At 42.2% G+C, this 13,720-nt stretch overlaps 1 protein-coding gene across 5 annotated transcripts in view; it reads left to right on the top strand.

The window, feature by feature from the left end:
* The window catches only part of Dgkg (diacylglycerol kinase gamma), a 199,803-nt gene that overhangs the window by 61,727 nt on the left and 124,356 nt on the right, over positions 1-13,720 (top strand). For all 5 annotated transcript variants that reach the window (XR_007347933.1, XR_007347931.1, XR_007347932.1 and 2 more), the window contains exons 7-10: positions 3,245-3,294; positions 6,828-6,902; positions 7,600-7,722; positions 12,689-12,806. Coding sequence is in view for 2 of the 5 variants with exons in the window: in XM_015499958.2 (XP_015355444.1) it covers positions 3,245-3,294; positions 6,828-6,902; positions 7,600-7,722; positions 12,689-12,806 (366 nt within the window). In the remaining 3 variants the exon portion in view is untranslated. The remainder of the gene's footprint in view (positions 1-3,244; positions 3,295-6,827; positions 6,903-7,599; positions 7,723-12,688; positions 12,807-13,720) is intronic.

Raw genomic sequence — 13,720 nt, 5'->3', positions numbered from 1 at the left:
GGGGGGGGGGGGGGATGATGGGACCTTGTTAAAAAGTACCTATTGTCTTTGCTTCTCTTGGAACCTTAAGTAGACAGGAAGGAAAAAACATATACTTTATGGCAAATGTCGAAATTCCATTTAGTAATGAGACTAGCCAACCAAACTTAAACATTAGCACAGGAAGTCTGCCAAAGGTTAACCCTGCCAAAAACAAAATGAAACAGTTTGCTCATTAGCCCAGCTTAAAATCTCCCCCATAGGTTTGAGGTGTTAACAATTGCAAGTCTGAAGTGCTAATTTGGTAGCAAATGTAGCAGATTTCTGTTTTCTGCTGGCTAATGTTAAAAGTGAAATGTCAAATTATTTTCAACATTGAGCTGGATTTTGAGTTTTAGGCATTATGTTTATTAATAACCAAAGTAAAGGTAGCAAATTCTTCATATTAGTGACTCTCAGTCTGAGTCTTGAAATGGCAATGTAAAGAAACTTCAAAGTTTCTATTATAAAAAATATTTTTTAAAAATATTTATTTTTTTAGTTGCAGTGGACACAATACCTTTATTTTTTTTTATTTATTTTTATGTGGTGCTGAGGATCAAACTCAGGGCCTTGCACATGCTAGATGAGTGTTCTGCTGAGCCACAACCCCAGCCCTATTATAAAAAATCTTGAAGATAGATATAGGTAAAGAGTAGTGAACACACACATAGGTCTTACTGAGCTCCAACAAGGATCAACTTCTAGTCGTTCTTGTTTTGTTAATACCTCCCAACCTTTCCCTTTATTTCCAAGCAAATTTCTGGAATCATACAATTTCATCTGTAAATATTTCAGCATGTGCCTCTAAAATCACTGGTTCCTTCTTAAATAGAACCACATCACTATTATCACATCTAAAGACAATGATTCCTTGCTATTGTCAAGTATTCAGCCAGGATTCACATTTTCTGAATTATGTATGTATTTTTAATTGTTTCTTTGAATCCAAATCTAAAGAAAGTCCATATGTTGCCATTGGTTATTATGTCTCTTTCTTCTCTTTTAATTTCTTGTTTCCCTCTCCATTTTGCCAATTTTTTTTCCTTGCAAATTTGGGTTATAGTAATTTGGCCATATATTCTGTAGAGTTTTTTTTATTTTCATTTTTAATTTAAGGACATCAGTTCAAATCTTTCCCTAATTTTAGTGACTGAAAACAAGCTTTCTTTTAAAAAACCAAGCATGTGCCTTTTGGGAAGTAATAATCTGAAATCTCAACTATTGCCAATACAGTAATACTCTCATCCCTAAACACCTTATATTTGCTACTTAGTTTAAGTGCATTTTGTCATTTTCATCTCACAGAAACCCTAGAAGGTTGATAGGATTATTCTTGTTTTACATGTAAGCACAGGAAGGTTGAAAGACTTGCCCGATGGCCCATCACTGAAGGTGGGGCTGTTCCCTCAGCTCCTTCTAGTTCTATGGTTCATACCCAGTAGGACCCTAAAGAGGTGTTTGTTAGACAGTCACCTGGGCCCAGAGTCCAGCACAAGGTTAATGGGAAGCTCCATCCTTCTTCTGGAATTCGACCATCTGCTCAGGGAGTAAGCAGCATGCACTGCATGCCCCTGACCAGGACATTCTGACCAGGACAGAGGAGTCACAAAGAATCAGAAGCCCATGGTTCTACTTTCAAAGAACCTAGACTCCATCAGGTACACACCACTGAAAAAAAAGACAAAATGCAGGGACCTACTAAAACATCTAGAGGGCAACTCGGTGTGACCAGCACATATGAAGGGGTTATCTGAGAGCAGGGTCACCTGGGGGAGGTTCCACAGAGGAAGCAGGCATGATGAGGAGCTTAAAGAACAAGAGGAAGAAGAAAAACTGTTTAGCCCTGCTTACTTCAGAGGCCACAGGGAGCCCATCTCTGTCCTTTGGGTGAATAAAATATAGGTTTCCAGGTTCTATAAGTGAACTTTTAGTCTTTAATTCAAATTTCCTTCCCAGATTTTCACATATATATGTAGACACAATACCTTTATTTGATTTTTTTCTATTTTTAATGTGGTACCGGAGATTAAACCCAGTACCTCAGGCATACTAGGCAAGCACTGTATCACTGAGCCACAACCCCAGCCCCCCAGATTTTCTTTATATACATCACCTCCCTACAGCTGGAACATAACTGAAGACATATGTTCCCAAATAATACCTTGACATTCAAAAACAAAACAGACATTCAGGTTGAGCATTCCTAACCTGAAAATCCAAAATCTAAGACGCTCCAACATCCAAAACATTTTGAGTCTCAATATTATGTTACAAGAGGAAAATTCCACACCTGGCCTCAGATGATAGGTCACAGTCAAAACACAAGTACACAAAAAAATTATATAACATTACTTTCAGGTGATGTATCATGAAATATGAATGAATTTTGTGTTTAAATTTGGGTTCTTTTCACAAAATATTTAGTTGTTAGTATACACATATTGTAATTAAAAAAAATCCCAAACCCAAACTTTTCTTGTCCCAAGCATGTCAGATAAGGAATCCTCAACCTTAAATAGCTTCTGGAGTAATATTTACCTTTTAAGATTGTTTCTGAGGATTAAGTAATAATGATAAAGTACATGTAACAGTACCTGGTTCATATTAAATGCAATATATAAATGTTCATTAATAAAATAAATAGCGCCCATTGAGCACATTCTAAGCACTGTCAATATGGTATATCAATTATATTCTAATCCTCAAAATAACTCTAGGAGGAAGAAATTACTATAATTCACATCTTACAAATAAGGAGACTGAGCCCAAAGATGTGATAACTGATTTGAAACTCCGGAAGTGGTGGGACACACCAGCATTTAAATCTTCTTAATTCTACATTCTTTTTAAGTACAGTGGAAACAAAGGCCATCTATAATTCTGATACCTCTGCCCCATAACCAGCTGGGCATCTGCTTTGAGTGGGTTCCAGTGATGCCGAGGGTGTGCATGCCCTTCAGAGGTCACATTTTGACCTGTATCTCATCAGCCACAGAGTTACTGCCCAGGCAGATTCAAACCCAAGTAGCTTGTTTCTCCTTCCTCATCTCCCCTATGTAAGAGAGCCAGACTGTGCACTTTGGAGGGTGGGCCAACTGACTACAACAGCTTCATCCAGTGATGGCCAGCCAGAACTGACCCAAAAAACTTGGTAGCACCAAAACCTCAGCCCATCCCAAGTTCCTGGAGGACACTTCAAGCCTGACCTCTGTGTTTCTTGCAGTCATGTTTCGTCTCTATGACTCAGATGAGAACGGACTCCTGGACCAAGCGGTAAGCTCTCACTCCAAATATCCCTGCTGGATCTGAGAAAGGGTGGGGTATCGGTGAGCAGGTGGAGGAAGAATCTGAAAATTCTCCATTCCATCTTTACGGGAATTACAGTGTCTTAATAATGGCGGCAGAAATCTGAGCAGAACCCCTGCCTTTTACTTCCAAAGAGCCAGCCTCGCAGAGGGTGAAGCCCAATTTATCTTTTCATTGCAGAAGCTTGGGATCGTAAAATCTCGGACTGCAGAGATGTTTTAGTATTTCATCTAATCTAACTTCTCCATTCACAAATTCCCCCTGAAATTTTCTGCAGCCAAGAGGAGCAGGCCAGTGAGGCAGCAAGCCCAGGGCAAGAAGGAGAGGAAAGGAGGTGACCACTGGTGTGCTTTGCTGTCACCCTTGCTTTCCTCTCATTCCCCAGTGCTGAGAGCCTGGTTCTGCCTGCTCTGAGCACTTGATCCCATCCCACTGCACCTGAGAAAGGTTGTGACTCACCTCGCCCCTTCAGCAAGTGTCAGGGACAGCTCAGGGACCATAAAGTAAGAGAAAGAATAGAAAAGGAAGAAGGTAGAAAAGGAAGGAGGTTCACGACATCAGATAGACCCTATGGCCATGACTGACACCTCGAATCAGGGCCCAGTAATGGGAAGGCTGTGAGGTTGAAATGCAAGGGGCCGAGTCAGACCAGAGACAGGATGGAAGAGAACAAGTCCACCCGACCAACAGAATTATCTCCACTCCCTTGAAACCCAGGTGCCTGTGTGGGACTCCTCCAGCCACATGGCAGTGTTGTGGGTTGAGGCATTTGAAGGAACAACCAGACAGCTCCAGACTAGCAAGCATTTGGTCACTGAGTGTCCCGGATGTCAGGCAGTATTCTAAGCACTGGAGATACATCAATGTCTCTAACGGACAAAATTTCATCTCCTTGGGCAGCTTTCAGTCGGGTGCAAGCATTGACATTAAACAGCATAGGAAGGATCTGTGCTAAGAAAAAAAAATAAAGGCAGGAGAGGAAGCTGATGGAGGGAGTTGCACCTTTGGCTAAGGTTGTCAAGGGGCCTTCCTGGGGAGGAGGTTCTGAACAGAGACTAGAGGAGGTGAGGGAGTCAGTCATGAGGCCATCTAGGTGGGGAGCCTCCAGGCAGAGGGGACAGCCAGCGCAAAAGTCCTGAGAGGTGCTTGGGTGTTAGAGGACTCACTGGAGGCCTGTGTGACTGGACCAGAGTGAGTGAACAGATGAGTCAGAGTAAGGAAGTAATAGAAGATAGGATCAGAGAAGATACGCAATGGTGCTGGGGGGACTTTACCAAGTGTATCAGGCTTTCTGGGTGATTAGAGGGTGTATCTTTTATTCTGGAGAAATGAAAAACCATTGAGGAGTTTGAGCAGAATGACATGATTGACTTCTATTTTAGCAGGCTTGCTTGAGCTATTGTGTTGAGTATAGACTGTAGGGGTTGCAAGCAAGGGTACCAGTTAGGAGGTGATGAAAATAATTAAGGCATGAAATCATGGCAACGGTGCACAGAGTGGAAGCACTGTCAGTGGTCAAGAGTGGTTCAATTCCTAATGTATTATTTTCTCCTCCCCTGTCCCCAGTACCAGGGATTGAACTAGGAGCACTTTACCACTAAGCCACATCCCAGCCCTTTTTATTTTGAGAGAGGTTCTCACTAGATTGATTAGGGCCTCGCTGAATTGCTGAGACTGGCCTAGAACTTATGATCCTCCTGCCTCAACCTTCTGAGTCACTGGGATTATAGGTGTGCACCACCACGCCCAGCCCGGATATATTTTCCAGGTGACATTTGTGGACTGAAACAAGTCTGAAAAGAATTGTTATGTTGAACATCCCACCTCGAATCCCTGGCCAGTGGACTTCCATCTTCTTTTTGAACCATCCCAATGATGGGACTCAAGACGGCCTTTCACTGCTGGGGCGACTGTTAGAGCTACCTTCCTACACTCAAGGCATCTGTCTCTCTGTCTCTCTGCTAGGACAATATTCAACACAAAACCTGATGCTCTTCACACTTCCCCAGCCCAACAGGGAGGCCAAAGTATAGTCTGACCCTGGAGTTCTTCCTTTTCTCCATCCTTCAGCTTCCCTCTACCCTCTGTAGCTGACCAAGACAAGTGGAAATCAGTTCCATACAACAGGCCTTTGAAGTGCTGTCACATCTCCCCAACATCTCCTCCAAGCTAAGAGTGTCCCTGTTCATGCATCGTTTCTCATGAGGCAGTTGTAAACGCCTGCCCCGCACAAGCTCCAGTTTGTCAGTGCCATTCTTAAAATATGACACACAACAGACTCCACCACTCCATGATCCTTTATCCAACTGTGGCCTGACCAGGGTAGGCATTGGAGAACCAGTTCTTCCCGAAATCCACCCACTCTCTTATTTACACAGCCCACAACTGGATCTATTCCTCACTTTCTGAATCATATTTTCTCACTGAATCTTGGACCCGAGTAGATTCACAAGTTATTTTCCTTTGGAACTTCTGCCAATCCCTGACCTCACCTTTATGCCCACTTCCTTGCCTTTACCTAGTGCCCTATCCTGTAGTTTTCCTATAGATTACTCTTTTAATTTAAGTGAAATGTAATTTTTAAATTTCTAATGGGGTTTAGCTTGCTTGTTTTGATCTGACGTTCAACCTGATAGAGGTAATACTTTTCAACCCTGCTTGAGTCCACCCACACATCCCCCTAGAACAATCATACTACAAACATCTTAGATGGTGCCCACGCATAAGATGCTAACTTTTAACACCAAATAATTTCTCAGTCTGATATGTTCCAGTGGGGCTTTCTGTACACTGACTCATTAGCACTCAACAAATCTTTTAGATGAAGTATGGCCTTGGTACCAAAAAGTTTACTTACCAGGCAAACATATCCCTCAATAACTTCCTATTTATAGAGTCCTGGGTTCAGGGCTGGACCATGATGCAAAGGAATAATCTAAATTTCAGTTCATAGTAATCGAATGAAACTGACCCCTGAGAGAGGGGAGATGGATCCCAAGTTGCTAATGATAAGGTGTGACAACCTCTTGGTTTGTATTTGTAGGAGAAAGCAGGTGGACTCTCTATGCCTTTCTAGTTAAAGGACAAGGGAAGGAAGGTGGCCTAGGAGAAGTCAGTGCTGAGAGCGCTTTCTGCATACCATGTCCTGTGCTTCTTGTAAGCATCTATTGGCTCTGTGGTCAAGGCAGAAACAAACAATAAGCTCCTCATGAAATACCAGTTTCTGGGCTGGAGATGTAGGTCAGTGGTAGGTACTTGCCTAGCACGCATGAGGCCCTGGGTTCAATCCCCAGCACTACAATCAATCAATCATGTATCATGCCCTCTTAGATGGTGATTGGAAGTGTATATTGGAACAACTTTTGAAAAAGAAAAGAAACACTGGTTTCTTCTCATACTCTGTCCTGCCCATCTTCCCACTCGACTCACTTTTGAGTTTTGCTCTTAATAACACCTCTTTGGGGTCTCCCTTTCATATTTTCTCCCCTGATTTTTTCTAGGAGATGGATCGCATTGTCAACCAAATGCTGCATATTGCCCAGTATCTGGAGTGGGATCCCACGGAGCTAAGGCCTGTGAGTTTCTGTAAGCAGGGGGTGACTTTGGAGTGAGCTTTCAAAATAAGAGTGGGACCTACTCAGGACATGGGTGCCAATGTTGGCTGTGCAGGTGCTCCCTTACTGACAGCTTCTTTGGGGTCCTATGCTGTGACCTGCTGCTTCTCTGATAAGAAAAATGTAGGTGGCAGCAGAAAAAGTGTAGAAATAAAAGAAATAATAACTTCCTCTAACCTTTCCACCAGAGCTAAAGTCTTATATAGCAAGAATTCATAGATCAGAGAATTTGAGCCAGAAATAATTTTAGAGATTTTTCTCAATCACCAGGTAATATTAATAACAACAATTAACTCCATGTGAGGGTTTCTTATGGACCAGGAATTATATTAGATGCCTTGTACATATTTTCTCTAATCCTTCCTACACTGCTGCAATGATAGTGTTATTTCCATTTTGCAGATGAGCAAACCTGAACCCAAAGAGGTGGGTGATGTGCCCAAGGCCATACCTTCAGGTCAAGACAGAATCAGACCTAGGACCCTGGTCCCCTCACTTCTAGTCTTGTCCCTCACTGCTCTACTCATTTTGAATAAGAGGGGAAAGGGGTAAAACAGAAAATGGGTGATGCAGGATGAAAGAGAAAGCAGTGGCCAGAGGGAGGTAGAAAAATCAAGGATGAAAATGGACATGTTTGTCACTTCTCTGGATTCCACAGATATTGAAGGAGATGTTGCAAGGGATGGACTACGACCGGGACGGCTTTGTGTCTCTACAGGAGTGGGTACACGGAGGGATGACCACTATCCCACTGCTGGTCCTCTTGGGAATGGATGACTCTGTAAGTCGATAAGCTGGAGTTCAAAGATCCTTGCCATCTTGGAACATTGGAATCCATATTAATATATATGATTTCTAAGCCAGACTTCCCAGTGGGCTTGTCACACCCTCGGATTGGCTCAAAAGTCCTTTCTATTCTCAGTTCTTTACCTATCTTCATGCCCCAAATATATTCATCCTTCAGGAAACATTTGCTAAGTTGTTAATAAATTTAAAACATTGTTCTGCATGCTGTGAGGGCACAGATACGACATTTGCCTGCAAAAAGCTTATGCTCAACCAGGAAAAGAAGAAGAGAAACATTAAGAAAGATGCCAGGTGCTGTGGTACATGCCTATAGTCCCAGCAGCTTAGGAGGCTGAGACAGGAGGATCATGAGTTCAAGGTCAGCCCCAGCAACTTAGCAAGGCCCTGAGCAACTCAGTGAGACTCTGTCTCTAAATATACTATAAAAAAGCATTTGAGATGTGGCTTTGTGTTGAGTGCCCTGGGTTCAACCTCTTGTACCAAGCAAACAAAACCTCAGGGAAGATTCCCATCTTTTCAACAAATTATATTTTTAAATGGTAATAATTAGAGAAGGATAGAAGAAAGGAGGAGAAAAGGGAAGGAGGGAAAGAGGAAAAAGAATGATGATCTGCTACATGGTGGCTTTCATGAATGGTCTCTTATTTAACAGAACATCCAGATAAGGTAGGTATTTTTATCCCAATTTGTGTAGATGGGAAACTGAGGTTCTGATCCTAAGAAGCAAAGGAAGAACCAGGATTTGTAACTGACTCCAGAGACCCTGCACTTTCTAATTCCCCACACATAAGTGTAAAAACAATAGGAAGAAACTGGGGGTGGGGGGAGTGTTGACCAAGAAGAATGTGTGAGATTTTGAAAACACATTCTTGAGAGTAATGATCAGGTGGAAGGACCTAGGAGGAGGTTTGTTCTGGCTGTCAAGATTGGGTATGATTAGGCTGGTAGAAGATGGTAGAAGAGAAAGCTTATGCAGGCAGAACAACTTGATCAAAGATTCAAATGGAAGAAAAGTCAGGGAAATCTCCCAGTTGGATCATAGGAGGGGATTCGTGTAATGGCTTAATGTGAAATCAATGGTTATAATAGCCTGCATCTGACCCAGTGGGTTACTACATTTTTTTGCTTATTTACCAAGTACACTAACTTCCATACCTGAGGGAGGAAAATTACCCTGCAGAAGGGTAAATGGTGACATTAAGGATTTACCAGAACAGTCATACAGGTTGTGTGACCACTCCTTTGAGATTTCTGAAGTATCATAGAGAGAAAATAGAAAGTGAAGTTGGGTTAGCCTCAAGCTGACTATCATGGCCCATAACTCCATCCCACAGGCCTGCAACTCAGGACTAGAGTGGAGCCTTTATTTCCAAAGCTCAGGAGCTAAGAGTCATGCCCTGTCTTGCAGCATGTCCAGTTCTTCCCAAGTGCTAAGTGGTGATCAAGGAACCAGGATCTACACAACTCCTTTCTTAATTCTTAGAGCCCTAGAGGCAGAAAAGACCTTGTCATTCCTGGTTTGTCCCTTCCATTTTAGAAACTAAGGTCTAGAGAGGTAAAGGACTCACCCAAGAGCACATACCAGGTCTGCACCAGAGGCCACCTGCCACATTCTGTAACATCAGACCCCTCATGAAACAATATGTACAAAAACCCACATGAGCCAGGAACTGGGTGCTCAAATGAGTAAGCTTTCTTCTATCAATACTTCCATCAAAATGGAAGTTCTGCCTGGGTGCTGTCCCAATGCCATTGTTTGGTTTTCCTCATTTGGGAAATGGAGATAGAACATTTTCATCACAATGAACCCATTTCTGTTTTTTTGCCCTATTTGGACTTGGTGAGGTTCAAAATACCACCATCTCTGCATGAGAGCAGTCACTATTTTCTGGCTAGAGGAGAGAGAACCTGACTATTTCTTCAACATTCTTCCAAATGCTAAATCAGCCTTATTTTGATATAAATTATATCAGCAAAAATGGCAAGTGAAAATAAAAAGCAAATTTGATTTTTGTTAATCAAAAGCTTTTATGCTTTCTCTTTCTTTCTTTCTTTTTTTTTTTTTTTTTAGGTACAGGGGATTGAACTCAGGGACACTCAACCACTGAACCACATCCCCAGCCCTATTTTGTGTTTTATTTAGAGACAGGGTCTCACTGAATTGCTTAGCACCTCACCATTGCTGAGGCTGACTTTGAACTCACAATCCTCCTGTATCAGCCTCCATAGCTGCTGGGATTACAGGTGTGAGCCACCTCGCCTGGCCTGCATTCATTTTTAAATATATACTTTAAATAAAACATTTTTAAGGCAATGACTACATCTTTTTCCTTTTACCTTTATTTTGCTTATTTCTTTTTATGTGGTGCTGAGGATTGAACCAGGCCTAGCACTTGCTAGGCAAGTGCTCTACCACGGAGCCCACAGCCCCAGTCCCTTAAGTAAATTTTTAACATGTATCAATGTCCTATTGCTTGTTTGGCCTCCTCCAACCCCACAGATGATCACTGAGGAGTCTGGGCATCTGTGAACAGGACATATGTAAAACAGTCTCTCTCTCTCTCTCTGGGTGAAATTGTAGCAGTGGCATAAAACATGGAGGCTACTGCCTCCCATGTGCAGAAATGAAAAAACCACATGATGGTGCTGTAACCTAAGCAGAAACGTTTCCTGGCTCCAAGTCATTGTCCATTGGCTTCTTGTATCTAGAAAAGCAGCAGCTGAGAAAGCCGAGCCAGCTGATTGACTTAGCGAATAAGGATATTTTCAGATGAAATGATAGTCCTTTCAGATGCATGAAGAAGCTGGATCTTCTGAAAAGGGCTGTAACTTCTTTTCTGTCCATGAAGGGAAACCCTGGGTGGCGGAGGTAGGAGAGAGGCCTGGAAGGAGCCTGGGCTCTGAAACCAGCTGGACCCCCCAGTTCAACTACTGACCCCCTCACTTATTCTCTAGATGGTCACGGGCTAGTTATAGTCCAAGAGTCTCTGTTTCTCCTCTGTAGATTAGGAATCAATCTAATCTCCTTACTCCTAAATATGCACTCTATTTATTTTCATGTCTCCAGTAGCTGTTGCAGAGTAGGAACTTAATAAAAATTTTAATGTACTTGGCAGTGGATTATGAGCTTCACTTACATTATTTAATTTAATTCTTGCAAAAATAAAAAATAAAACCTTGAGATAGATGTTTGCCGATTGAATGGATGAATCAGTCATCTGGTAAATCATTATCCATTTGTATCTCTTTCCTGAAGTGGAGACTCTTAGATGAAGGGACATTAATTCTGTAAAACTCAGGTCTGGAAGAAGCCGGGTTTTGAGGTGGTGAGAAGGAATGAGCTTCACCTGGACCAGGGGAAGAGAAGACCAGCATTTGGAAAAGAATGTGGGCTGCTGCAGAGACCATAAGCAGGAGTGTGGGGCCAGAAGTAGGACTGACCACAGTGACCAGTACAAAGGCATAAGTGGCCAGAAGTAAGGTCTGGACTTCCTGCACATTGGACTGTATGTCCCTGACTGTGGGTCCCCATCACCTTATTACCTACCATAGTTTTTCCCTTCAGACCAGTCCCAGAGATACTCTTGTGATGGAGTCTTCAGAACTAGTATATGTGGGGAGGGATGTCCTAAAGCCACAGCCTGGAGCCACACTGAACTCCCAGGGCCACAAGGTGGGAGATTTGGTGTTCCCCAGAAGATGTGTGATTGTGTGGAACGTGATCTGTGTAGTGGGTAAAGATGATTTCACCTCTGAGCCAAATCTGGAGATGATCCCTCTCCTTCTGTGTCTTGCTCTTTACTATTTTTTCTGTGTGCAGAAAGTTTGTACAAGGAGCACATTATTTTTACTAAACTATTTTTTTCTCTATTCAAACACTAGTATATAGAGTAGAAAATTTGGAAAATATAGAAGAGAAATTAGAGAACAAAATAATGCACAATGCTGTCAGCTATAGCTAACCTCTGTTGACAGATCAGTGAAACTCCTTTCCATCAAAGATCTTAGTTCACAAAGACTGAAATCAGAATATATCATCAAGTGGGTGCAGTGGCGCATGCCTGTAATCCCAGCAGCTCTGGAAGCTGAGGCAGGAGGATCGCAAATTCAAAGCTGGCCTCAGCAACTTAGTGAGACCCTAAGCAACTTTGCAAGACCCTGTCTCTAAATAAAATATTTTTAAAAAGGGCTGGGGATGGGTTCAGTGGCTAAATGTCCCTGGGTTCAATCCCTGCTACTAAATAAATAAATAAATAAATAAATAAATAAATAAATAAAATAATAATAAATATATAAATATATATATATATATATCTCATGAAATTTACCTTTTGGTTTTTTTCACTCAGCAATATATCATGAACACATTCTCATGCCATTAGATAATTCTTTAAATGACTTTTTGGTTGCCCTCTAACATGAAGTCATATCAGTGTACTACCATTAATCTTTTAGTAATTTGGAGACTTTAGGACATTCCAGTTTTTCGTTATTTTAAGTAATGCTGGGTTAAACACTCAGCAGAGCACAAAAATGCTCATCTGTCTTTCTTTAGGAGAGAGACCCAGAAGGGAAAATTACAAGTCAAAAGTTGTAAACATTTAACAGATAAGCAGGTGATAGAGACAGACATAGATGATAGGTAGGTAGGTATGTAGATAAATCAAATTGTTCCAATTTACACTTCCACTGGCCATTTGAAAAGGGCTTATTTAATTCTCCCACATTCCCATTTAGGTATTCTTGTTTTTAATGTTTGTTAATTTTACAAAACACAAAAAGAACTTTTTATTTGAATTTAAAACAATTTTAAAAACAAATGACTTACCTTCCATATACAAGAGTCCTGTTTAGAAAAAAAGAACATGCAGGAGGCACCCTCACCCACTTCCTCTAGCTGGGGCTGAAGGCTCAGGGTCTCACCTCCTGTACCCCTGCAGGGCTCAAAAGGGGACGGGAGGCATGCCTGGACCATGAAGCATTTTAAGAAGCCAACCTACTGCAACTTCTGCCACATCATGCTGATGGGGGTGCGGAAGCAAGGCCTCTGCTGCATTTGTGAGTAAACTTCCCCTAAACCTCTTCCCCACTTCGCTGTGCTGCTCTGTGCATGGTTGGTCTGGCCATTCTAGGGAAAATCGAGGTCTCTCTGCTTCTGAGCTTGAGGGACCACTCTTCTTGTTCCAGCAGCAGGGTTAAAGAAGGCCTCTATGTGCTATCTTAGCATCAAATGGACAAGACCTGTAGTAGGGTTGGAGTCAATGGGCCACTGATCCCCTAGAAAAAATAAGTTCATATGTAATTCAAAAGCATCTCATACTGATTTTCGTTGGGTAAATGTTTATGTTTATGTTCAAAGGAACCTGTTTTGTTTTGCTTAGCTTTGAATTAGTGAAACAATGCATTCTAGATTCTGTAAAAACAATCAGAATTAAAGCGAGACATTTGTTTCACTTGACAACCCATTTAGTAAAGAAAAAACCCCAAGTGAGAGATGATAGAAAAAGGGGAATGAGAGACTGGAAAGATGAACAGGAGAACCAGGTGAATAAGAAGGAGAAAGAAAGGGTGACAGGGAAGAAGGGGACATGGGGAGCAGGGAGAAAGGGGCTCCCACAAGAAGTCTTTGAAGGGGTCACACAGCCCTGCCAACCACCTCGAGACAGGGACATCAGTAGTAGCTGAAATCTACCAAAGGCTGTGAGGAGCTGGATGAGGTGGTGCACCCCTGTAATTCCAGCAGTTCAGGAGGCTGAGGCAGAAGGGTCGCAAGTTCAACGCCAGCCTCAGCAACTTAGTGAGGCCCTCAGCAACCTAGCAAAACCCTGTCTCAAACTAAAAACTGTCTTAAAGGGTCTAGGGAAGTTTCTTAGTGGTTAAGCACCCCTGGGTTCAATCCCTGGAACCAAAAAGAAAAAAAAGACTGAGTAAGGAAGTCCCTTCATGTGGTCCAGATCCTCTAATCTGCACAT

Source organism: Marmota marmota, unplaced genomic scaffold, assembly GCF_001458135.2.
Source record: "Marmota marmota marmota unplaced genomic scaffold, marMar, whole genome shotgun sequence".
NCBI lineage: Eukaryota > Metazoa > Chordata > Mammalia > Rodentia > Sciuridae > Marmota > Marmota marmota.
The sequence above is the reverse complement of the archived record's forward strand: the minus strand, read 5'-3'. Positions and strand labels throughout refer to the sequence as shown.